This window comes from Leopardus geoffroyi, chromosome B4 (genome assembly GCF_018350155.1).
Source record: "Leopardus geoffroyi isolate Oge1 chromosome B4, O.geoffroyi_Oge1_pat1.0, whole genome shotgun sequence".
NCBI classification, from domain to species: domain Eukaryota; kingdom Metazoa; phylum Chordata; class Mammalia; order Carnivora; family Felidae; genus Leopardus; species Leopardus geoffroyi.
The window spans coordinates 75,040,440-75,066,426 of NC_059341.1; the positions used below are offsets into that span (position 1 = coordinate 75,040,440).

At 53.3% G+C, this 25,987-nt stretch overlaps 1 protein-coding gene and 1 long non-coding RNA gene across 4 annotated transcripts in view; one reads left to right on the forward strand and one right to left on the reverse strand.

Annotated features, from left to right (window-relative positions):
• Nucleotides 1–24,550, forward strand: part of LOC123591385 — a 36,884-nt gene extending 12,334 nt beyond the window's left edge. The window contains exon 3 of one of the 2 annotated variants that reach the window (XR_006709292.1): nucleotides 22,585–24,550. This is a non-coding gene — a long non-coding RNA (uncharacterized LOC123591385). Of the gene's footprint in view, nucleotides 1–22,581 lie in introns of both variants that reach the window. The other variant, XR_006709290.1, reaches the window with a different exon arrangement.
• On the reverse strand, nucleotides 39–16,786 carry ENDOU (endonuclease, poly(U) specific). Of its 2 annotated transcripts, XM_045465652.1 has the most exons (11): nucleotides 15,609–16,786; nucleotides 10,924–11,035; nucleotides 10,486–10,608; nucleotides 8,118–8,186; nucleotides 7,422–7,556; nucleotides 6,776–6,947; nucleotides 6,170–6,369; nucleotides 3,098–3,211; nucleotides 2,384–2,490; nucleotides 1,481–1,623; nucleotides 39–336 (listed from the first exon to the last, which is right to left on the reverse strand). In XM_045465652.1, the coding sequence occupies exons 3-11, from the start codon at nucleotides 10,601–10,603 to the stop codon at nucleotides 216–218; spliced, it is 1,179 nt and encodes a 392-aa protein (XP_045321608.1). In that variant the 5' UTR covers nucleotides 10,604–10,608; nucleotides 10,924–11,035; nucleotides 15,609–16,786; the 3' UTR covers nucleotides 39–215. The 2 variants fall into 2 exon arrangements, with proteins under 2 accessions (XP_045321608.1, XP_045321607.1); XM_045465651.1 differs by lacking the exon at nucleotides 10,924–11,035 and having other exon boundaries at nucleotides 15,609–16,784.
• Nucleotides 24,551–25,987: the final 1,437 nt, after the last annotated feature.

A 25,987-nucleotide genomic window follows, 5' to 3' on the forward strand; every position in this document is an offset into this window, starting at 1 on the left:
TGTCTGGACTCAATTTCCAAAATGCTACAGCACAAAGATTTGACGGTTTCTCTGCATTTTTCTTACTTGTTTCTTTTCCCTCTTTCCCATAAGGGCATTTTTAGACTTGGGAATCCCCCCTCCAGTCTTCCCCATCCTCCTCCAGCCCAGAGCAGATAGCACCTGAGTCTTGCCAGAGCTCCCACTGTCCTCATGCCCCTGTCTGGTTCCAAGCTCTATTGGGTGGAAGATACCACATAGGCTGTGGCGACGTATTTCTTGCCATTTCCATAGGTGGACTTGTCCCACGTATAGGTCTGGATGGCCAAGGGGTATCCACCCAGGCTTAACTGGCACCTGTGGGGAAAGACGGCCAAGTCAGAGGGGCCCATCACATCTCTCCGCACCCATCCCCTGCCTAGGAAGATCAAGCCCGACCCATGCAGAAGGGCTCCACCCGGACTTGAATAGCCTTTAAGAGACCTGCCACAGCTTTATTTCAGCCACTACCTCCAGCACAAGCAGCCCTTCAAAATCTGTGCCTTATTTTCTATCTTCTTAAAGAACACTGCTCCTCATCTCCTCCAGAACAGTATTATTCTAAAATCTCAGACTCTAGGGCTGAACCCCCCAGAAATGAAATGTCTTGTTAGGGTTTTAGAAGTAGTAGGACCCCAAATCCTCAAATGTTGGAATGCATGGGGCCCCGTGGTTTCTAGCTATACTCTCTGGGATGTCAGGTTCCCACTAGGAGCCTTGGGTGCCAAAGAGAGAGGCTCAGGTGCCAGGGCAGCTCCATTTTCTCACTGTTTTATTTTTTTTAATGTTTATTTTTGAAAGAGAGAGAGAGAGCAGAGGAGGGGCAGACAGAGAGGGAGACAACGACTCCAAAGCAGGCTCCAGGCTCCAAGCTGACAGCACAGAGCCCGACACAGGGCCCTAATCCACAAGCCTTGAGATCCTGACCTGAGCCAAAGTCAGACACTTAATCGACTGAGCCACCCAGGTGCCCCTCACTGTTTTATATAGGAAGGTTCTGCATAAGATTTCACATGGTGGTTCCGCTGCTAAGGTAAAGTTTGGCAACCATCAGTCTTTTTTTTTTTTTAATGTTGATTTATTTATTTTGAGAGAGAGCACGCATGTGCATTAGCAGGTAGGGGCACAGAGAGAGAGAGAGAAAGAGAGAGAGAGAGAGAATCCTAAGCAGGCTGCTCACTGTCAGTGCAGAGCCTAATGTGGGGCTCAATCCCACGAATCGTGAGATCATGACCTGAGCTGAAATCAGAAATCAGATGCTTAACCGACTGAGCCACTCAGGTGTCCCTAGCAACCACCAGTCTTATCTAACAACTCCATTTCACAAGTGAGAAAACCGAGGTCCAGAAGGGTGATTTGTCCGAGCCACGGAGTCACAGAACCCAGCTCTCCCGACGGGTCCTGGCTGAGGATGACATGTGGCCCCAGCCTGCTCCCCGGGCCTGGCCGGCCCAGTACTTACACTTTGCCGGGCCTGGCAATGAAGCACAGGGAGTAGAGCGCAAACTCAAACTCAGGGCTGCTGCCGATGAAGGCTGAGCCCACTTCCTTGTAGTAGCCGTCCCAGTTGAACTGCATGGCTAACACGTCGGGGTAAGAATCCCACTGTGGAGAGTAGCAGAGAGGGCCTGGTGAATACCGCAGAGTGGGGTCTGACAGAGACGTGGCAAACGATTAGCAGCCGGCCAAGATTTGGCGATGGCCCGTCTGAATTTTCTGGGGAGGCTGGCTTCTTCACGTCGACCAAGGAGACAGTCTGGCCCGCTAAGGTGTCGGCACCCTCCGTCTGGAGCTGCCCGTGTGCATCTCCCAGGGAGGCCAGAGCCAACATTCCTGTGACTGACAGCCAGAGCTCTGTTTCTTGTGGCCATTACGTGTGGAGGAGGAGGACAATTTATTGCCCCCAAATTATTTCCTGGCACAGGGCAGCAAAGATTTCTTTTTTATAAAATGTAACGGGTTGAACTCAGACTAGCCAGGCTGAAACTTCCAGCCAAGGCCACCTTCTAAGGAAATTCAGGCAGGGGGTAATGGCACATCTTTGAGAGCGGTCTTCCCCCCCCCCCCCCCCCCCCCCCGCCATGAGAATCCTCCCCTCCCCTCAGCCTCGCATCCAGAGATGGCGCTGTCTGCCTCCTGCCCTCTGCAGCCTGGAGCCTTCAGTGTTTAGAAGGGGATCTCGGGGTCCCAGCTGCCTAAATGTGCTCTCCAGCAGATAAGGAAGTCATATTCACAATCCCCACTAGGTGGCCAATGAGAGTCACGGTGAGAGGCAAGTCTGGCTATTTGGAGTGCAGAGTGAGGGCAGGAAGTCTGACTACTCATAAGGCTTCTTCAGCTCTTGGGGTCATCACTCAGTACTCACAGGGCCGTCATAGATGTGACTGTAATAGTCGACCAGGCCCTCCTTCTCTTGCATGTAGAAGCGGATCCAGTTATGGAAGCCAGTGACTTTGCCTTTTTTGACTTCACCTATAATAAAGAGTTCAAGGTGGGTGATCTGGGCCTCCCCTCCAACCCCTACGGCCCCTCCCATGCCGAGGCTGTCCCCCTTCTTCAGGCTTTGGCTTGTAGCATGCACACCTGCTCAGTCCCTCACCCTGACTTCCCAGCATCCCACACATCCCCAACTCTCACCTAGGAAAGCCTCCCCCCCAACCCTTTCAGCTCAAGCTCTTGGGAGGATTCCTCCTCCTGGCTGGCCCTGGTGATCAATCTGGATACTCCTCTCAGCCATTTCCCCAGGAGCAAGCCAAACCTGGTGGGAGCTTCATGGGGTGGGACAGTGGGGAGAAAGCCCATGGCCCTCTTGGAAAGCAGAGGACCATCCAGAGGTAGACGGTCATACCCCCCAAACACATCTCCCTTCCTATGTGTGCCCTTGGGGAGCCCCAGTATCTGGTCTCCTTTCCTCTCCAGATACTCCAGAAGAGACCGTTCTTCAAAAACAGCTCCTCAGACGTGTCCCTCCCCATTAGCTGACTTGGCTGCCGATTCATCAGTGCCCAATGCCGTCCTACTCCTGAGGGAAGCTCTCTTCATTCCTCCAACTCTTTATTTCCAAGCAGAATAGTCTCACCTGAGAAGACATGTTCAAAGCCACTTGAGTCTTCCTCTCCATTGCCTCTTGAATAGAGCCCAAACCACATGTTCTTCAAGTCACTGACAAACTCTTGTTCCGAGCTGTAGCGGTCTGCAGAGAGGAACACGGAGGACTTAGGAGAGGAGAAGGTGGGACCAGGTCCTGGGAAGCAGGGAAGGGTCGCCTGCTCCAGCACATCAAGAGACACACGGGTTCAACCATCAAATATGCATTCAGTTGTGTATTCAATAACTATGCACAGTGCCTCTGTTCTGTGCCAAGCCAGATAAAGGCTGAGGATCCAGCAGGGAAAGGCAAGGACAAGATCCTTGCCTTCATGGTTTCCATTCCAGTGAAGAGACAAATATTAAACAATATGATTGAAAATAAGTGCCATAAAGAAAATAAAGCAGAGCATCCCATGATGACTGGAGGTGGGGTGGGGGTAGGGGGCTCTTCTAGAAAAGAAGATCAGAAAGGCTTCTCAGAGAAGGTAGCACTAATCAGAGACCTGAAGGAGTCAGCCATGTGAAACCAGGGGGAAAGATTCTTCCACGTAGAGGGAGCAGCAGGTACAAGGCTCTAAGATGACTTGGGCTTCGTGTTCAGAGCGAAGAAAAAGTCAGTGTGGCCGGAGCATAGTGGGCTGCAGGGGAGAGTGGTAGGAGAGGTGGTCTGAGAGGTAGGCAGCGGCCCCCCACACAAGCCATGGCAAGAAAGCTGGGTGTCAGCCAAAAAGTAATCATACAAAAATATTTTAGACGTACCGAGTGTGTTCTATGTGCCTGAAATGTTTTAAGTGCTTTCAGTCCGCACACTGATGGTTCACATAAGGTTGATACTAATTATCCCCAATTTAGAAATGAGGAAATCGAGGCAGATCTAGGCTATGTAACTCACACAAGATCACGCAGTTAATGACCGGTAAATATGGCCCGTGAGTTCACGTGATCGTTACCTACGGCAACTGGTCTCTTGACTCTTTTATAGCTTCTGAGAGGACAAAGAGCCACCAAAAGGTTTTAAGCAGGGAAGTTATACAATAGCTTTGTTTTCAAAGGCTCACTCTGGCAGTATATGTAAAAAGCCAGCAGGGACACCAGTTTTGAGGCTAACGCCTTGTCCAGGTGACAAACCGCGGTGACAGCCATGGAGGAGGGGTGAGAAGCAGGGAGATAGATCTTGAAGGAGGATGTGCTGGACATTACTGATGGGGCAGTTGGAGGTGAGGAGCTGTGAAGTAAAGAGAAGAACTGAATATAATTCCCGGGGTTTGGGCCCGAGCATTGGGATAAGCTGTGGTGTCACTGATGGGATGGCGCAGCCCGAGGAAGGAGGTCTGGAAGAAGGGGTGGGAAGCGTGAGTTCTCTCCCCACTAAGTTCTGAGTAGATGCCATGAGAGCCACGTGAGACGTCAGAGAGGCAGCGGGGAAAAGTTGGGGCTGGAGCTCTAATTTAGGGAGCCATCAGATGTCGACTGCCTGCCGCCCAGAATTGTGTGCTGGAGGCTACCAAAGAGGTACCAGACATCTTCCGTCCTTTCAAGGACTTAAAGCACAGCCGGAAAACAAGAAAGAATACACATGAAATAAGACAATGGTTTCACCATCTGAAGGGCTACCACTTACCCGGTGCTCGGCTTTCCCCTCGGTGCTTTACATGCATTAATCTGCCGAGACCCCATTTCACAGATAAGGCTCAAACAGGGAAGATCATTTGCCCGACAAGTGGCACGGTCTCCGGCCCAAGGCGATTTGGGCCGCAAACCCTTGACCTCTGAGGAGATGCTGAAAGCCAGCAGTGAGCTGGGGCAGGTGCAGCTTCAGCAATGTGGGATGTGAGCTAGAACTGGAAGGGCGGTCTGGATTTGGACAGGGAGAGAGGTGAGGACAGGATAAGTAGTGGAACAGCCTGGCCCCAGTATCGAATCCCTGGGTCCCAGAGAACTCGCAACGTCCCTCATGGTCTCAGACAGGTCATCTAGCCTGTGTGAGCCTCCGCTCCTCTCCTCTGACAAGCTGGAGGGCTGCCTTGACCTCCAAGACTCTCTCCTGTGTTTACTGCAGAGGAGCACCAGGGGGCGGTGCCGGCTCGCGCCCTCTTCACAGGGATTACTTGCCTGTCACCGGCTTTACCTAAAAATGCGTGTCACTCACTCTTTTTAAAATTTTTTTTTTCCAACGTTTATTTATTTTTGGGACAGAGAGAGACAGAGCATGAACAGGGGAGGGGCAGAGAGAGAGGGAGACACAGAATCAGAAACAGGCTCCAGGCTCTGAGCCATCAGCCCAGAGCCCGACGCGGGGCTCGAACTCACGGACCGCGAGATCGTGACCTGGCTGAAGTCGGACGCTTAACCGACTGCGCCACCCAGGCGCCCCTACGTGTCACTCACTCTTAAGGGAAGGTGGGCAGGTGGAATGCAGAGGCTCTGAGGCAGGGGAAAGACCTGGACAGAGCTGCCCACGAGGCAGAGCCCAGCTGCCTGGAGTTCACGAGAGGCATCTGCACGACCCTAACAAACACAACCCCATGCCAAAAAGTCCTGCGGCTCAGACCTTTTTTTGGTCTGATTCAAATGTGTCCCTGCCTGGAGCCGCTCCAAACAGAACCCCTCCGGGAGAACGTCCCTCTCTGAACTTTTGGTGATTTTCTGTTGCTGTTTCCCCAGAAAAAGGAGGGAGGAGGATCAGGGACCCTACGTGCCCAGAAAGTGGCGCTGCCCCTGGGAGCGGCTGCGGTGGGGTGGAGTGGGGTGACTCCCCATCCTGCAGAGACCCTGAGACTGAAGCAGTGAGTGGCGGGGATAAATGAGGCAACTAAGGGTAGATCAAAAAGAGAGGCGACCTCCAAGCCAGACAGAGGCCTTCTTCAGCCCCTCAGGGCCACGGTCTGTCCTGGGCTCCTCGCTGGCCCCTTCCCTGCCCCTCACAGGCATCCACTGGCCACTACACGGTCCCCACCTGCTCTCTTTGCCTCCCCACCACGGAGCCCCAGGGCTGGCAGGCTCTCCTGCAGACACCCGCGTCCTCGGCACCGCCTCCTGGGGCCTGGGGAGGCTCACTCACTCTGGTGATGGAGGAAGGCATAGAGTTCCTTCATGACCGCGGTCTTCATGACCTCTCTGAGGAAGGCATCCTGCTCGGCCAGCTGCTGGGCACTGAAGTGCTCCCCACGGCCCGTGGCCCGCTGGTAGTTGTTGAGGAGGTTGATGAAGGTGGCGTAGGTCGGCTTGGAAAACAGCTTCTCGTTGACATATGTGAAGAGCCTAGGGAAGGCAGAGGGAGGCCCAGTGAGAGGCCGAACATGGAGCAAACCGCCCCCCCACGGGAACTGCCAGACAGGCCAGGGCAGGCAGGGGAGGGTTGGGTTGGGGAGCAGAGCGGGGACTCGAGACGCTCTCCAAGGGTGTACGTGAGGTCACTCTTTTCTTCCCCTTCAGCTCTTGGAAGGTCAGTTCTATTATCGGCCCAATCACAGCAACCCTCCCAACGGGACACCCACAGTCCCTCAAGACAACTTTATTTGTCTCTGGAGACCTTTTTTTTTTTTTTTTCCTCAACCTTTGATCCTTCCTGCCTTGAGGAGAGAAGAACGGGGGCAGGGAAGAAAGCAAAGCCGGGGTGGGAGCGGGTAGGGGGAACTTTGCTGGAAGAGGAGTGACGAGAACTCACGGCTCTGGGCAGCAGTCCACTTGGTCTCTGGTCTCCGAGGGCGAGATGCGGTTTTGGCTGTTAATAATGACATCTTCCTTCTGGGCTTTGTTGGTGTCTGCCCTGTAGATCTTCTCAGAGATGCTCTGCAGTTCCTCCTTGGTTATGGCGTCACTGCTGTAGGAGAAGCCTTCTAGAAGGAATTCGGGAGGGGTATCTCAGCCCAAGGCAGGCCCGGCAGGGGAGGCAGCGATCTGCGTGCCCCCTCTCTTGGGCAACTTCCAGAAGCCAGCAGCCAGGGAGACAGGCCGCATGGGTCACCCTCGTGGTTGGAGGGCAGGGGCCTGGGGCCCAAAGGATACTTAAAATCAGCACGTGGCCTTGCCCACAGAATGTCCACACAGTGTCCACACCGCCCCCTCCTCTGGGGAGGTTCTCAAACTTGGGCATGCACCAGAATCCCCTGGAAGGCTTGCTAAAACAGGTCAGGGGGCCCCACCCCCAGAGTTTCTGACAGTGGGTCTGGCGGAAGCCCCAGAGTTTGCATTTCTAATAAATCCTCAGGTGTTCCTGCTGCTGCTGGGTCCAGGGACCACCCCCTGGACAACCACTGCTCTGGAGAGTTCCTCCGTCTCTGGGGCTATGCTAAAGGGAGTAGGAGACTGACCGTGGCCACACAGGCTCTCGAAATCCTTGCAGCAGTTCCCAAACTCTGGGCAGCGGGCATCACAGTGGCATGGTTGGTGCCTGTCGAAGGCCTCCTGGCAGCGGTCCCGGCAGGAGCTGGGCGCCGAGTACAAGTCTGAGAAAACAGGGGAGGGCGGGTGTGTGTGTGTGTCTGTGTGTGTGTGTGTGTGTCTGTGTGTGTATCTGTGTGTGTGTGTGTGCGCGCGCGCGCGCGCGCGCGTGTGTCCGCGGTGGACCACTAGAGGGCGCCCCTCCATCCGACGGCCAGTTCGCCCTCTCCAACCCCCCAGCCTTGCCCTCGCCCTCGTGCACTCCTATTCCAGATCTCCAGGGAAGGAAAACAAACAAGCTAAGTTGGTGCACACCCTTCGCAGTCCGGAAGCCCTTTCAGAGAGGCCGAACTCTACTTTCTGGCCTGTTGTTTTTATAATCTTCCCACTCTAAAAATAAAATCTCTTCCCCCTTCCCTCTGTAGGCCTCAGACTCCCTTCCTGCCTACAGCCCAGGCTGCAGAGGCCAGCCCTCTCACCACCTCCAGGTGCTGGGTTGGGGGGGGGGGTGTCCATCTGGCTTAGGCCTGGGCCTGCGGCCACCGGGATGGCTGACCCCTCCTTGTCACCCTTTCATGTCCCCCCTCCTCTGGCCTGAGGGCCCCGCTTTAGGAAGGCCAACTTACGGCTCACTGGGGCCTCTGTCTCTTCCTCCAGCTCCAGGAATGGCTCTGGCTCGTTGGGGTCCTCTTCCACTATAGGTCAGAGAAAGAAAGTCACCAACCACCCCCGTGGGGTCCCTTCCCTTTATCTCGGTTCTCAGATCCCCCAACCTCAGGGACAAGCAGTGCAGCGGCAGAGAATACAAAACAAGGGCTGAGGCGCAGGGGGTAAGGCCCACATGAAGAAGGAGACAGACTGAAAATGGCTGCAGACTGTATAGAAAGTGAAGGGAATCTCCGCAGGGGACAACTCTTGCTTGCCACGTTAGCATTCAGGTATTCAGCGGGATCGGCTGAAGTGGGAGATCTATTTGTATTTGCTCATCTGTGTAAAGGGGAGGGGTGGCAGAGGTGGTGCCTTCTGGACTGAAAACTCTGATTTTCATATGACTTTTCTTTAGTCTAAGTTGGTAGATGGACAGGCTTGACATTCTCCAAATGACAAGGCCCTCACTCACTTAGAACATCCCTTACCTATAACAACTCCCCGTCAGAGTCAAGGGTGAACTCCACCCAGGCCCTCCAGGACGGAGAACTGTTTGCTGAGATACCAACTTCCCTTCTTTCTTTACAACACTTGGCAGTGGCCACAGGGACTGTCTGGGGGGAGGGCGTGTGCAGAAAAGCACGTTCTTAATGCTGCCCTATTCCCTGGCCTGCAGGCTGTGTGACTGCAGCCCTGCTCTGGGCAGAGCAGGGTGGGCGGAGTGGGGGGTGGGGAGGAGGAGGAAGGCTACTCCTGGGGACTCTGAGCTCCTCTGCCAGGCGCTAATTTGCCCCAAAGAAGCAACACTATTACAAAGTACTTCAGAATCTGTTAGTGAGCTTTCTGGAGAGTGTTGTGTTATTACCATCAGAATCGCGGGTCGGCTGATTCATTCAGCCAACCGATATCTTCTGATCACTTACTTTGCGCCAGGCTGCGTGTTCTAAGTGCCGACAATCCGCAGGGTTCTCAACGCAGCCAATGTTATGCTAAATGGACTTTCAAGGGCTGATTTAGAGTCTGGAGCATGAGCATCATCTATATTTTTTTTTCTGTGGGGAAAGGATTCTGCGTTGCAAATCAGAGACTTGGAGATGGACTGGCTCCAAAGCTAAGTATTGTCTCTGCTGTGAAATGCCAGCCCGATGGTCCAAGGTGAACGGGCTCTCCTGTGTCTCCTGAATAGGGCACAAGGCAGGGGAAAGGGGCAGGCTCTGATTCTGGCAGTGAGCTCCGGACCTGGGTTTCCCTGCCTGGGCCTGATCAGCAGAACTTCTGCTGGTGGTGTTTTTGTGTAAATTGAACGAGGGTTCCTTCAGGGTGGAAGCAGCTCGGTGAACACATGGCCAGGTCAGCAGATACCAGAATTTACTTCGGGAAAATTAGGAAAAGGTACTCCTTCCTCTCAGCAGACCGAGCTCTTCATCAGGGCACATGGCTCAGCAAGAAGGGTATCGATTCAATTTTGGTCCAGCTTGCCTTCTCAGCCAGGTGGCCTTGTGCAGTGCACAACCTGCACAACTGTATGCGGTGGTCTTGCTGGCCATTACCTACCATTGGCTTCAGTGATCACGTTTGCCAAACTGAGAAGCAGGGCACATGGTTTGGCAGTGAACTTAGCAAGGCTTTGTGTCACAAAGCAGAAGACCATTTATCTGGTGCTCTACAACATTGGAGGCACCCAAGCGGGGGAATTATTCAAAATTCTTTTTTCAAACGATTCCTTTAAAACTGTGTTGTTAGCATAGCAGAGAAACAAATGGCTTTTGAGGGTGGTGCGTGTCCCGTTCAATCGCTAGGCAGGGAATGACAGATTGGAGATGTTGCACCCACTGGGTCCACTCATTATAGGACAAGTAGAGTGAGTCACAACAGTACTGTGACACGCGCAGTCTTCCCGGTGGCTTGAGCATCGGGAAGTTCGATGCCGTTATTACACTTCTGCGATTTAACGTGTTGAATAACAATTGGTAACGTAATTCACACTATATTAATGTTTGCTGTCATTTTGCTGTTGGGGGAATTACTTAAACTTCCGAGATAGGACTGTTAATCCTGACAGTTCAGGCATGTACTCCAGGTAAATGCCATCTATTTTCCTTTACGTTGGGGTTTTACAATGGGGACATCCTAAAATACCTGGGACGAATAGTGGCCAAATCCCTGACCCTTGCTCTGTGCCTCAGTGTCCCCATTCGGGCCCTGTGAGCCCTGTCATCAGTCTTGAACCCCGCGATGAACCGCTGGATGCCCAAGCCAGCGTCCCTTCAGGCAGACTGGGCATGCGCCTGGACTTGGCCTGGCGTGCTGTGCCTCCCAGAGCCCTCACTCCTCAAGGAGCCTCACCGGTACACAGCTGGTCATAGTCTTCACAGCAGTCCCCGTGCCGGGGACACCGGCGGTCACAGTGGCAAGCAGCATCCCGGTTAAATTTCTCATTACAGCGAGACGCACATGACTCCATTTTTCCTGTGGACAGTGAAGGTCACAAACTCAGTGCTGTGAGGCTCCTATTCTCCTCATCCAGGTGCCCCCTGCAGTAGGGTTTGCAGACGGGGAAGCAGGGAAGATCATTGCTATCTGCAAGGGAGAGATACACGCGTAGCCTCCCGAGCATGACATAAGCCTGGTCCTCACCGCCTTCCACCCACTGTGTATTGCAGGGCTCGTAACACAGATGAGGCTCACAAACTCAAGTGCCTATTGAGACCAGACCACTAGTAGAAGCAGGTAAAGAAGCAGGGGTGGGGCGGGCGGTAGGAAGAGGTGGGGACCGTGACAAACTTGGCAGGGATGCTCTGCCTGAAATTGGCAGCCACTCTCAGCTCCAGTCACTTGCTGCCATGTCGGGACGCAGGCTCGGTGTTGCCAGAGCCTCTAGTTTTTCAAGAGAAGCCTTCATTTTTAGGTGAAATTTCCCAATTTAAAAAAAAAAGAAAAGAAAAAAGTCAGGCAGACCAAAGAAAGAGGTCTGTGGGCTGGTCGTGACTCACAGGCCACCCTTCACCCGTCACGCGGACGAAGGCGAGTCACTGCCCCGCCCCAGGGATCCCACCTGCCCTCTCCCCGCTGCCACCCCCTTCCTCTCATCCCGCCCCTTTTATGTCTTCTGCTGCTTTGTTCTTTGCTCCCCTTCTTCCGGTCTTCCCCACACCCTGTTTCCCCCTGGGTCCCAGCTTTCTGTTTCTGCTAGCCTTTGGAATGCGTTTGAATTAGTTCATGCTGGGGGTGGGGGGGTACGAGGAGGGTACGGGTGAGATCTGGGTTCTGGAATAGGCTCTGTGATGGAACCGCAGGCCACATCGCTAGCTCCGGCCAGATGACTTTTGCAGAAGCAAATTTTCAGTCACGAAGGGCGTGAGACAAAAAAGTCTTGAAAGGAATGGCACAAACCCACTACCACTCCTAAAGACGCAAGTCCCACCCGGGTGACAGCTGGCTTTGGGGGCCCCTTCCTTCCACTTTGAGCTTTAAGGGTGATTACAGAGTCTCTGTTTCCACTTGAGGTTCCTGAGGTTTGGATTTAGCAAAGGCTGGGCTTGGGGGCCAGGCTGTGGGCTACGGAGGAGGTCAAGATCAGAGTCAGGGTGACTGTTAGCATCGGAATTTGAATGAACTCGGAAACGGAGTTTCCAACTCACTTGGGCCAGAGTTGGGATTAGGCTAGGTTGAGACAAAGAGCTACCACTGGGATTTGGGCTGGAGTTACATTTGTTGATAAAAGTAACAATTTTGTCTCCACGTTTGGATGAGGAATGTGGGGGATGGGTTTAAGACCGCTTCAGGGTCGACGAACGTGTCAGGATCAGGAGAAGGGAAATTATCCCAGTTTTGCCTCAGATTAGATGTGGGGTTTGAGTCCGGTTGTGACTGCACACAGGTACGGTGTCTCGACTTAAGCCTGGAGTGGGTGGGAGGTGGGAGGTGAATATTAGGGATATGGATTCAGTTACTGGTTTGGGGTCCGGGAGGCGGGTTTATCCTGTGCTAATGAGGGGGGAATAGCAGGGAGGTTGAGAAACCCGACCCGGTGCCCAAACGGCAGGGAGCTGGAATTCTGGTTCTTTGACTTGCCAGCTACAAGATCTTGGGCAAGTTATTTGACCATCTGTGCCTCAGTTTCCCTATCTGTGAAGGGGTCATAACGATGGAGACCATCTCATAGAATATTTGTAAGAATGAAATGGGTGGATACCGGTAAAGCACTAGACAGCACATGACACGTAGTGGCCGCGTGTGTTCGATAAATGCACAGTGGCCATATTCCATGCCCACCTTCAACGTGGCAAGTGTTCAGACAGGCTGAAGCAGTCTTCCCTGTCGACATACGTAATCTAGCTGACTCCCTCCCCGCGTTTCAGCTGGGCCATCCCTTGGACTGGGGTGTCGGTGCATTTATGTTGCTGACGGTGACGTCATTGCTGTGAGCCTGTGTTCTTTACCTCAAAGAGGTGTCAGGTCAAGGTTAACCAGATCCTGAGGCAGCCTCAAGTTGCGCACAGGGCCTCCAATGTGGCCAGGAAGGCAGGCCTTTGATCCGATGGACCGTCCTTAAAAACAACCAGGCCCAGGGCACCTGGGTGGCTCAGTCGGTTGAGCAGCCGACTTCGGCTCAGGTCATGATCTCGCGGTCCGTGAGTTCGAGCCCCGCGTTGGGCTCTGTGCTGACGGCTCGGAGCCTGGAGCCTGTTTCAGATTCTGTGTCTCCCTCTCTCTCTGACCCTCCCCCGTTCATGCTCTGTCTCTCTCTGTCTCAAAAATAAATAAATGTTAAAAAAAAAAATTTTAAAGAAAACAACCAGGCCCAAGGCCACTGGTCCCTTGGGGCTCAGGGGAAGTCCTCTTGAATCTAAATGATGCTCCCTTGGAGCCCCAATGCAGAGATCTTAAGGAGAAATTTTTAGGCCAGGAGGAAGGCTTGGTCAGCTGCCCGCTCGGTCAGCCTGGCAGTACACCCAGAATCCAAAGGGAGAAAATCCAGACAAATCAGGGCAACATTTACAATGGGCCAGATCAGCAGAGTCCAAGGAGAGAATTCACTTCTTTCCAGCAGCTGGCACCAGTTGAGAAGGCCCCAAGTGAATGGTCTGTTCTGGGGAGCTCAGAACAACCCCCACTGGCCCTGGCTGCGGGGACTTTTTCATCTCTGTTCAAGAACTTTGTCCCCAGTAAGAACCCCCTTCCAGGGGTTCCCTGTAAACTTGGTCTTCTTCCAGATGACCTGGGGATTTGAGGGGGGGGGGGAGGTAGGAGGGACTTTTCCTCGTAGGCGCCTTGCTGTGCTGTCCTGGGGACGCTCAGTGGACTAGTCACCCTGACTCCTCACTCCAGCATCCCCGCCCTGTGCCTCCGGGCCACACAAGGCTCTTTGTGTGCCTCACCCACTGGTCAGGTGCAGTCACTGCTTCAGCAACCATCTGTCCCTTGCCCTTCTGCCTCATCTCTCCGAGCCTCTGCCTTTCTTCGTTTTGGCCTTTTCTATCTCAGGTTTTCCCTCCATCCCCCTCTCCTCCTCTCCCATGAAATGTTAAATTTCTCTGCACTCTTCAAGACTTCAGTATGCCAGAATGCCCCCTCCCTATCCATGCTGCCCACCAAGAGAGTCTGGTCCCAAGCCTGAATGTCCCTATTATATTAGGCCCTCTGATGATTGGGGCATCCTACATCCATGCCTGTCCAGGAGCCCCAGATGCTGTTTCCCTGGAGACCTAGTCAACCAAGAAGATTCATTTCTAGGACCAGCTTCCTGCCTCAGTTCACTTGAAACAACCAAGGTCCTGAGGCTGGCAGTGACTCCTTCATCTGATTCACATTCTTGAATCTCAGTTCTGAGATGTTGGAACCAGGAGAGACAAGAGCAGAGCCTCTTCCCTCCCACCTTAGGAAAGAAGGCATCGCCCACTGGCCCCTCCTAACCTCCCCATCCACCCCACGGCCAGATCAGATCACCATCCCAGACTCAGGGGTCCACCTGCACTTCAGAAGCCACTGTTGCCTCTGCCCTCAGGGGTGTCCACCCGGGGACCAAATGTCTCAAGCCGCTCTCCTCTCCTGAGACTGGGATGTGCCAACCCAGCGGCCACTCCTTTACGCTAAGCTAAAAGGTCTCATGCCCTCCCTTATTGGCTGTCCACCACCCAGGGCCCAGACAGAGCTGACTCCCAGCTGTTCTGCTGTGGGTGCCAGAGTAGAGGCGGTCCGTCCCGGTGCAGGGAGCCTGGGAATAGCTTTCTCCTCCAAAGCTTTTCCATTTGGGCATCCCGCTAGGGGTTTCCTTAGACATAACCTGACTGGAAAGGACTCCAAGAGGGAGTTTTGCCCAGGAATATTTATAAGCATAATCATAACCAAAACCCCAGTTCATTGGAGGCACCTGGGTAGCTCAGCCAGTTCAGCCACCGACTTCGGCTCAGGTCATGATCTCACGGTTCGTGAATTCCAGCCCCAGCATCGGGCTCTGTGCTGACAGCTCAGAGCCTGGAGCCTGCTTTGGATTCTGTGTTCCCTTCCTCTCTCTCTGCCCCTCCCCTGCTCTCTCTTTCTCTCTCTCTCTAAAATAAATAAACATTAAAATTTTCTTTAAAACCCAGTTCATTGAGATCTCACTCCGCGTAAGGTACTTATACATTATCCTAATCCTTACAACAACCCTATATAGGAACAACCTGGGTTGGGTGGGATGGATATCAAGCTCTGATTCTTTCTCCTCCGGCAGGGGAGAATTCCCCACCCACCTCTCAGCTCGGCCCCCTCCCTTGGCACTCGTTCCTACTCACCCATTAACCATCAATTAACACATCGGCATCAGCATTTTGCACAGCTACCAGGCAGGAAGCCGCTGGTCCCACCTTCAGCACCGCTTAGTAACTGCAGGCGGGACCCTTCTCTGTGCTCTGGTCCCTCTGACACTGGGTCAAAGAGCCATTCCTCTGCTGACCATTTGTACAGCTGGGAGAGCACATGGCCCACCTCCTGGTCAGGGGCTTTTCCAGTCGCCGCCTCCCCCGCGCCCCCCCCCCGCCCCCCCACTCCCAGACAACCTCACCCAACCCCAGGCAGTGGAGCCAGTGACCAAAGGCAACCAGGCCACTCAAACCCAGCAGGCCCCAGCCCCCGCCCCAGCCTTATACCACATAGTGAGCCCGCAGACAAAACCTTGGTGAGATCACAAGTCAGGTTGGACTAAGAGATGTTTGGAGCTGGTCTTCCAAAGAGTCAAGAAGTGACAAGTCATGAGTGATAAGAGTCAAGTCATGACATTAGTCCATCAGCCCTGCAGCCCCCTTTACACAGTCCCCTTCACCCCAGAGATCACTCCTATACTCCAACAGGGACAGGTCTAAGATGCTCCATGGCTGTAGAACAGAGCTGACCCTCTCTTGTCCCACTACCCTCACTTTCTACCAAGTTCCCTACCTCTCTGCTTCTCTAGGCAGGACGCTTTTCACCCCCACCAGATAACGACTTACCAGCCCAGGCCAGGCTGCAGAGCATGGCCACTATCAAGGGCACGCAGGCCCTCATGGTGCCCGGTTGGAGGCCAAAAGGGGACTGGCTGTTTGGACTTTCACTAGAGTCAAGGTGAACGTCACAGCTCTCAAATGAGCCTTATTTCCCAGGCTGATCCTTTTAAAGGCATCGGAACTTGTGGATCTGGTACCTCCAGATCCTTCCAGGAAGAAAAAAGGGAGGGAGGGACCCTAGATGGACAGGAGGTGGAGAGGGGGTGGGGCCCTGCAGCTGTTTGAAGCCAGAGGGAAGGTGACTAAGCAGGCAGGTAATTCCAGATGTTTAGAACAGGTAATGCTAGCTGTTTGTAGCCAGAGAAATAGGTCATGCAAACAGGCACAGCAAGATGGATCTAGTTTGGGGGGGGGGGGGGTTCCTCTGTCCAAATTGGGAGCACTGATGGGCTTATCTTTGGGTGATGCTCTCCAAACACCGACCCACCTGCAAGCCACAGGCCTGACTTTCCAAGGAGCTACAGCCTCGCTTCATCTTTAAGTTCCTGGGGCTTAATATGAGGAACAGAGAAAGGTGGTCATTACAGGTCTGAAAAACAGTAAGTGCTCAGGCAAGCGTGGGGGGCAGCGGAAGGAGAGATATAGGAGGTGTGGGTCGGGAAGAGGGGCTGCCCTTGTTAACATCAAGCCACACAGAGCTCAGTCACCCCAGCAATAGTGTGCAAATGGTCTCTAACTCTTGCTGAGTCAGCAGCTCAGGTTTTACATGTTCCAGGTTCTCACAGCTTCCTGATTTACGGTCATCCAGGCCAGGGATGGGCAAGAGGTCTTAGAGGGAGCCAGAGGGCCCACCCTTCCTCTCCTGGGGGCCCAGCAGCCTGCTCCCTGCATCCCTTACTTACACTCATCTTCCCAAGGACCCTCCCCAGAGAGATGAGGCTTCTCAGCATCCTTGCTCCCCAAGTCCAAGAGCAGAAGTGCAGGAACTTGGGGCTGCCACATTTTCCCTCCTGTCGAAGGTAAAATCTGCTAAAACGCCCTGTTCCAGAAAGAACACCGCATGGAGATTCTGCCCTCTCAATAGAAGAAAACTCTCCAATGAAAAGGCACAATTGATGAACGACTGAGACTACTCTATAGTGACTTTTTGCCAGGGGTGAAGTAGGAGGGCGTGTCCCCCTCAGCCAGTGTGCTTGAAATGTGAGACACTTCCCCTCTCTGACCTCAGTCTCCCATCTCTGAAATGACAGGGTTGGACCTGACAATCCCTTCCAAGTTCATTTGGGGCTTCCCGCCCCAGCCCAGGGTTAGGGACGGTCCTCCACCTGTGCCGTGTGGAGAAGAGGCCACAGGTGGGGTCTCCGGGGTGCAGGGGACAGCCTGCGGCAAGCCACCTCGCCAGGGACTCACAGCAGAAGCACAGCTGACGAGTCCGCCTGGCCCTTTCCTGGAAGGGGGGAGGCCAGTGGAAGGAGTAGGAGCAGAAAGGCTGCTCGGCCTGCCTGAGTTTCGTCTGCACAAGCCGAGAGCGGGCAGCGACCCCTGCCAGCCAGAACCCGCAGCCTCTGGGGGTGGGCAGCACAGGCCCAGATCTCAGACTCTAGTTAGTTTAGGGAATAAAGGAGACTATCACTGGCTGGGCCAGGAGAATGACGCCTCGGAATTCGGGGTGGATGGTGCCTTCAAGGGCCCGGCCGGGTGATCCCTGGCTAAGGCCAGGCTGTCGAGCCCTGCCGGTGTGGCCCTACTGTCCAGCTGACCTGCCTGTGGGACAGAGCTTCTGGGGCAGGAGCGCCTCCCTCCAACAGGGGAAGTGTAGGCCAGGAGCAAGGCTGGGAGCCAGGGACGGTTGAGACTGACCCCATAGAGCCAGAGGGCACATCAGAGGACCCGGCTCTTTCAGACCCAGGTCCCCCAGCAAGAACTACAACGCCAACGTTGAGGACAACTGTTAACACCGATGAAGCATGTGTCACGTGTCACACACGAAGCCCCCTGTGCACCCTCTCCTTTAGTCTCCCTGCAACCCTTAACAGTACCGTTGTTATCCTCACTCACCGATGAGGAAACTGAGGCCCAGAATGGTTGGGAGACACAGCCGGGAGCACGTCGGTGAGCTATGCAGTGGGGCTTCCCACCAGAGGCCATCCTAAGGGGCACTGACGTCCCGTTGTCTCGCAAAACGCATCAACAACCACTTAATCGCGTCTGGGTTGCTATGCAAGGGGGTCTGCACTCAGACTCAGTGGCAACTAAAGTATGGTGTTGCAAGCCCTTACGCGATCCTGAGAGGCTATCCCGCCTCCACTTGAATGCCTCTGTGCCTCTCGGGGCTGCTCATCCCCACTCCCTGGGTCGGGACTCTACATCCCAAGACGCGCTGACATGGCCACAAGTATAGGACAGGAGGAAAAAAGTCCACCCGCCAAGGTATGAACACACATCTGTACGTTCACACGAAGACGCCTCCTAGATAAACTTAGATGCACGTACGTATGTCCGTACAGACGAACGCATTAAATGGTATTGCAGACAGCAGCTGGTCTAGACAGAAACCTCTGCTGTTCCTCTTTCTGAGTTCTCTCACCGGCTGGGTCTTCACGTGGGCTTTCCACCCTTGATCGAAAGCTCTTGCCGTGGGGCCAGCCAGCAAGGTGGGAGGCCCAGGAGGCTGCATTCTGGTGACAGAGGGCAGGGAAGGGGTGGGGAGAGGTGCGCAGGAGATGGTGCGCCCGTGATGAGAGCACCAACGGGGGGGGGGGGGGCTCCTCTCCATCAGGAAGTGAGGATTGAGTGCCGCTGTGGAGGTTTAGAGGGCGAAGCCACCTGGGCAAGGATCAGGAGGCAGGCGGACTGTCAGTGTGAGCAATGAGCATTCCATCAGCAAGTATTTACTGAGCGCTCACCGTGTGCCTGGCGCTATGCCGTTTACTGGATGGGCAGGATTCAGGCTGGGCTGGAAAGCTGTTCTTAGAACCTTGGTTTCTAAGTGGGACAGAGGACAGAGATGGCCCAGCGTTAGACTGCTGATTGAAGTAGACCCCACGCGTCTCTGGGCCACCAAGGTGGTTGGGTGGGGGGGGGGGGGGGGGTCTCAGAACCAACAGGCTATGGGAGGGACTGACCCAGGCCAGCCTACCCACCATCCTTGTCCTCTGAAACCGAGGCTGGGTCACTTCAGCACAAGACCAGAACGGGAAGGGCCCTGCAGCTGGCCCAGCGCAGGTGAGACCTAGTCACCTCCCAAGGGGACCCCCGGCACCTAAAGGTGCTCTCCAGCCTCCATGCCACTGTGGCCTGGAAGTACCCAGGGTCGAGACCCAAGACAGTCACCCACATCCGGTTGCTTGTGAACCACCCTCGTCTGTAGTTACGCCTTATTGAATGTGTTTTAGAACAGCTCCGTGTGTGTTTTTCGTTCTCATGGGTTCGTATGTTGTGTGCCACCGTTGGATTTCCAGGCATTTCTTTTTAGGTTCGTGGGCAGCCCTGATATTCAGCATCACACTCGCCACCTGCCCCGGATGCATGAGTCAGACACGCCACCCGGGCCATTTGTCAGAGTCCCAGGCTATGTGTCTGGTTCTGCTGGCCAAACCCCAAGCCTGTAGTGCCCTCCCCGCTACTGTCCGTGGCCTACTCACCTCCCGTCCCGGGACAAACCCACCCTTCCACACAGCCTGACTTCAGCCCTCCTGACAGGGTAACCCCTCCTGTCTGTGAACTCTCCTCTTGATATTTGTCCTGGGCGCGTCTGGCATATCACGACGCCTCTGGTGTTATTGCCGATGTGGTGTTGGTTAGCCCCTGCCCTGCCATTTAACTTTTCATCCATACAGGTTGTTTCTTCAGCTCACCTCTGAAATTCTTTGTGACAGGGAGTCTGCCTTCTGGATCCCCTCTACCACTTTGTATTGTCATTGAATGTATCTTCAGTAACCATGTTAACATGTGCAAGGGACCAAGAAGGAAGGAAGGAAGGAAGGAAGGAAGGAAGGAAGGAAGGAAGGAAGGAACCGAGCCTTCCAGCCCCACTTGTTATAAAGGCTTGATGGAAGATAATGAGCAACACAGAGAGCAGACGGTTCCCTGTCTGAGGCTTGGAGGCTCCTGAGTATGCACAGGGTGGGCGGCTTATGGGCAGTGGGTAGAAATGGGGTGTAGGCATTCACTGCGTAGTTACGTTTTGGTAGCAAACACACCATTTTTGGCATTACTGCACATTTGTTTGGAACTAATGGAAACTTAGGGGCATCTAACCCCCCAAGCCACCCCTTAGCACCACCACTGCAGGGATCAGACAGGACCCAGGATTCCAGCAGCTTCCGAACCCACAACGTAACAGATAACTCAACTGAAACTGCTTTTTAGGATCCCGAAGTAACCATCTGCCTACATCTTATGCCAGCTGTGCTGATGTTGGTTTTACACTGCCCAATAGTGTTCATGAAATAAAATTTCTATTTCGTGTCCTCAAACCCCAGTAGTCTGGGGGAGGGTCTGGAGGCACAGACAGGAACAAAGAGAAGCGGATGAGACAGGCAGACAGAGATAAGGAGGTTCAGAGAGACGGCAAGGGAGTGAGCAAGGGCAAGGGCAAGACAGAGGAGCCGGGAGCAGCCAAGCAGGAGCCAGGCACTGGCACGAGGCCCCTCACTGGCCTCTTGCCCCAGGTGTGTTGGCACAGCTGGCCGTTCCGCCCTCACAAAGACGACGTTGGGACTGACGGGAGTGGTTCCTACCCATGGTGTGAAGATCCACAATCTGTCAAAAGTATCATAATTAGTGTCTAAGGTAGTTAGCTTATGGGCACTTCCCCTCTCTCAGCCTTTGTTCATTCACTTGACCTTGCTGAGCAAAGTGGATGAGAGGACAGGGAGCTCCGCTGCCAAAGGGGGAGGGAGACCACGGACAAAGCACACTGCAAGCTGTGATTGGGGGAGCAGAACACAATGCCGAGACCGCTGGTTCAAAAGCCAAGCCGCCTGGGTTCGAATCCCAGCTCTGCCACTCGCCAGCTCGTACCAGCCTGCTTGGATTTCCTAACCTCTCTGTGCCTTGGTTTCTCCCCATAACTGTAAAATAGAGAAAGTAGGAGTACCTGACAAGGATTCTGCGAAGATTGAATAAGTTAATCCTTGCAAAGCCCTTAGAAGAGTGCCTGACACATAGCAACAGCAGGTTAAATGTGTGTTTAAAAAAAAAAAAAAAAAAAAAGACACATAGATCAATGGAACAGAACAGAGAGCCCAGAAATAAACCCACACATCTATGGTCAATTAATCTACAACAAAGGAGGCAGGAATAGGCAACGGGGAAAAGACCATCTCCTCAATAAATGGTGCCGGGAAAACTGGACAGCTACATGCAAAAGAATGAAATAGGACCACTGTCTTCCACTATACACAGAAATAAATTCAAAATGGATTAAGGATCTAAATGTGAGAGCTAAAACCATAAAATTCCTAGAAAAACAAAACAAAACATGGGCAGTAATCTCTTTGACATCAGACATAGGAACGTTTTCCCAGATATGTCTTCTGAGGCAAAAAAAAGCAAAATGCAACTATTAGGACTACACCAAAATAAAAGGCTTTTGCATGGCAAAGGAAACCATTGGAGATGTTTGTAAATGATATGCCTGACAAAGGGTTAATATCCAAAATATATAAAGAACTTACACAACTCAACATCGTAAAAACAACCCAGTTAAAATATGGGCAGAGCTTGAATAGACATCTTTCCAAAGAAGACATAAGAATGGCCAACAGACGCATGAAAAGAGGCTCCACATCACTCATCATCAGGGAAATGCAAATGAAAACCACAATGAGATATCATCTCACACCAGTCAGAATGGCTAGACTCAAAATGACCAGAAATAACAAGCGTTAGTGAAGATTGCGGAGAGAAGGACCCTTCATACACTGTGGGAATACAAACTGGTACAGTCAGTATAGAAAACGGTATGGAGGTTCCTCTAAATTTTAAAAATAGATTTACCAGGTGATCCAGTAATTCCACTACTGGGTATTTACCCAAAGAAAACAGAAACTAACTCAAAAAGGTATAAGGACCCCCATGTTTATTGCAGCATTGTTGACAATAGCCAACATACAGAAGCAACGTAAGTATCCACTGATAGATAGATGGATGAATAAAGAAGTGGTGTGTGTGTGTGTGTGTGTGTGTGTGTGTGTGTGTGTATTATATATATCATATATACATAATGGAATATTATTCAGCCATAAAAAATAGTGAAATCCTGCCATTAGCAACAACATGGATGAATCTAGAATGTGTTATGCTAAGTGAAGTAAGTCAGAGAAAGAAAGACAAATATCATATGACTTCACTCATATGTGGAATTTAAGAAACAAAACAAATGAACAAACCAACGAAAACGAGACAAATAAAAAACGACAGAGAACAAACCGATGGTTACCAGAGGGGAGATGGGTGGGGGGGATGGGTGAAACAGGCGACAGGCGTTAAGAGTGCACTTATCATGATGAGCACTGAGTAATGTACAGAACTGCTGAATCATTCTATTGTACACTTGAAACTAATAGAACACTGTAGATTAATTATACTTCAATTAAAAAATGCAGGGCCACAAAAGATCTAATTTAGATAGGATGGTTAGGGACGCCTCTGTGAAAAAATAACATTTAAGACAGACATAAAGCATGAGAAAGTGCCAGTTTTCCTAACCTAAACTCTCCATCATGTGATTTCTTTTTATAATTCCATGAACAAATTTGTATTTTAAAAATGTAATGCGCTTTTGAGTATTTTCAAGTTTGGGGGAATGACTTCAATGAATCGCACCGTCGAGCTCACCTGGTTTGATTGCCAAAGGGGATGGCTTATTTTCTGGGCGTGGGGCTTGCAGCCCCATGACATGATCTGGGGGAAGCTAGGAGCATCAGGGGGGAACAAATCCATGGCTCTGTGATCTCTTTGATGATATTCCCAGCAGCTGCCCAGCACAGAAGTCAAGAACCAAGAGAAGAAGAGAGATCGAGAAGGCCGACCTCCTCCATGAGCCACCAGAGTCCACGTGGGACCCGCAGGCTCCTGTTCTGCATGGGTTGCCCCTGCAGCACCGGCCCCAGCAAAGCCGAACAGGTGAAGCCGGCCACCTGCCTCGCCCTGGGGTGCCCTGCGCTACCCAAGTGATACTCTGGGCCTTGCCCCTCGCCCAGTATCATAAAAACTCCCCTACTGCCTTGCCTCAGGGCTCTTCCTTTCTAGTTCTCCCTTGAAGTGACCATTAGAAGGATTAGAATCCTGACCATTAGACCATTAGAATCTTCCCAAGTTATGTATCTACACAACAGGGGCCTTCTACAGACAACCAGAGCTCAGGCAGGCTGCAGGAGGCAATACTCAGGGGTAGGGGACTCTGAAAATCCTTCTAAAAAAATTGCTCGCAGCTGACACTCCGTCCTGGTTGGAGGCCACCACTGGGAAGATGCTCGGAGAGTCGCAGCTTTATGACCAAGAGGGGTCGCTGCCCCCTCATCTCCCGTTGCCTTGCACAGCCTAAGTTAAGACACTGAGAGTGGGAATACAACCCAAACCCTTCTAGTCAATATCCCTGTTTATAAATCAGGAAAGCAAGGGAAAGAGAGAAAGAGACTTGCCCAAGGCCACGTGGCCGCTGAGGCCTAGGCCCCTCTGGCTCCACTCGCTGCCACCCACGGAGGGCTGCCCTGACACCCACCTGTGCCGCCTTGCGCTCTGGTTTACAGGGCACCTTTCTGGAAGGCAGAGTAAGCTAAAAATGCCTTGCTGTCATGACCCCAGCAAAAAGTCACCCTCCCTCCACCCGTCTGATGGCTACAGTCCCCTTGGTGCCAGGAAAGCCTGCATTCTCCTCCATTCAGCAACCCAGCAACTGCTCCGGCTGCCCACACCTCACACCCCAGCCAGACAACTGAGGCCTTGAGTTCTCCCCAAGGGCTGAGAACATGTCGGGCAGAGTCAGATGAGGCCCTATACATAGGGCTCCTTCCCCCAGCGTCCACGCTGGTCGAAGTCTAAACATATGCAAGCAACTAGAATCCCACGCCTTCCCTTAAAAAGTGGATCTGAGCTCTGGACACAGCTTTCCTCTTCTTCTGGGAGTCACTGGGCCCATGTTCCTTCCACAGTGTTCCACCTACCACCGGCAGCATCCCTTCTGGCCCCAGCGGGGCCACCTGCTCCAGGAAGGCCCCAGGCATGACTAACAAGATGCTCTGAAAGCACAGCTGAGTCAGACTCAGCTTCTCAGAGGGATCTGCTCTCGTCATCACAGGGAGGGACAACAGCCGCTCATCACCGGGGCCACAAGGCGCCCTGTCCAGCTGAGCAACAGGAGGGCGGGGCTCGGGTCTTGAAGAGTCTAGAATCTCAGGGGCAGATACCTGGATTGTCTGGGGCAACTGGACAGGCCTAAGGGGACTGTTAGGTCAGGCCCAGGCCCCCCTCCACCCACCTCCGGCAGCTGTGTGAGAAGCCTAGCACTTGTGTACGGGGCAGGGCGTGAGGACACATTTGGAAATGCATTTACATTCTGGTCTATTGGTCCGTGGGAGGGAAGAAGGAATCAAGAACAACCGTCAGGCCAGAGTTTGCCCTGGCCAGCAGCCACTATACCTGTCTGATGCTCAGGATACTCAGTGGCTCTCACCAGTGGTAAGTGGAGAGAACACCCAACTCTGCGAGGCAGAGCTGTGCCTAAATGCTTGGGGGTGAGCAGTGAGACCGCACGGCCCTAGGCACCCTCCAGTCTCTGGAGTTGCTCTCTGCCCATCCTGTCCCTTCTGACAGCCTCATTCTGTGTCTGTCTGTCTGTCTGCCTGGCTGGGTGGTCTGCTCCATGAGGGCCAGGACTGCCTGTCTCATTCACAGAGCCCCTACTATGTAAGATTTCAAACATGAAGTGAGAGAGGGGGGAATGTCCATGCCTGGGCCAGTTCCTATAAGAGAAGAAAATGTTGGGGTTCAAGGGAGATTGCATCTGGAGTGCCAGGGGCACCAGGAAAGGGCAGGGGTGAGCTAAGGCCCATGGCATGGGCCCAGCTGATGACACACCCAGTCTCCACCAGTCCACCTGCTTATTAGCCAGCTCTGTGACCTTAGGCAGATCATTCTGTGCCTCAATTTGACTGTACAATGGGGGTGGGGTGGGGCAAAAACACCTGCCTTATTATCAGCATAAAAATAAGATAATAGAGGTGAAAGTATGCTGGAGAGGATGAAAACTCTTCAAATCTAAATCAGCATGGGAAATACTATTGAGTAACAGCAATATTGAGATTAATCTTTGCTGCTTGGGAAGCCTAGCGGCCAGAGGCCCAGGGCATGTAGAGAGAGAGGAGGGCTGGCTCCCAGGGAGAAAAGCTGGAGGAGACGGAAGGTCCGACAGTTGGGCTCCCGGCCTGCCCTACCCTTTCACCAGATCCTGCTCGGCCTGCTGGAGAGGCGTGACCCTCCCTGGACGCACCCCGCAATTAGCGTCCCGGCCTTCACAAGGAAGCGAGGGGTCAGGGGTGAGGGAGGGGTGAGTACGTGGGTGGACTGGAGAGGAAGAGTGATCTGCTACATTCTGTTCCTCCTCTCGGAGCACGGGTGCACACGCGCGCACATTCCCTCTCTGCTTTACCTCCTTTTAGGTAAGAGAGGGTTTTTTTTAAAAGGCCTCCTCTTATACTATCTTCTCCCAGCAGTCCCACGAGTTTCTCCACCCGCCACAGCTGTCCTGAAGCCGGGACACCAACTGGGAGCCCCCCGAGCACGGCCTGGGCGGCTAGGACACGAGAGGATGCCCCCCAGCACCCCCATGCCTAGGCAGTCAGGGAGACAGAGGTGGTGTGGCCCTAAGAGCAAGAAGCCACCGTGACCTGGAGCCTTTCCCTCCTCCATGGTGACCCAGCCCAGGTACCAGGGTCTCCAGAGCCCCGTCTGTGACTTCCTGCCCGTTCTGGGCACTGTTTTCCTGGCAAAGCCTCTCCCAACAGGCTCAAAAGGCGTGTCCAAGGGACTGAGGCAGCCGGGAGGTTGTGGGGTGGTTCAAGGCAGAAGGGACATCGATGTGGCCCCAGAGAAGACAAGTAGGAATGCTGACAAGGACACCAGCCCCGACCACGCTTGGCTTCCACGCTGTCTTTGCAGAGCCGGTCTCGCCCCCGGGTCTGAGAGGATGGTGAAGGGCTGTGGCCGGCAGGCCGGTCTGGCCTTTGACCAAACCCCAGCAGACAATGCGTTCAGGGGGGAAGCGAGGCCCTGGGAGTCCTGACTCACCAAGGCTGGGGCCTCATGTCATGATTGCTCAGCTCTGGCAGCTTCCGTGCCCCGTGGTCCTGCATCTCCACCCACAGGCACCCTGCCACCTG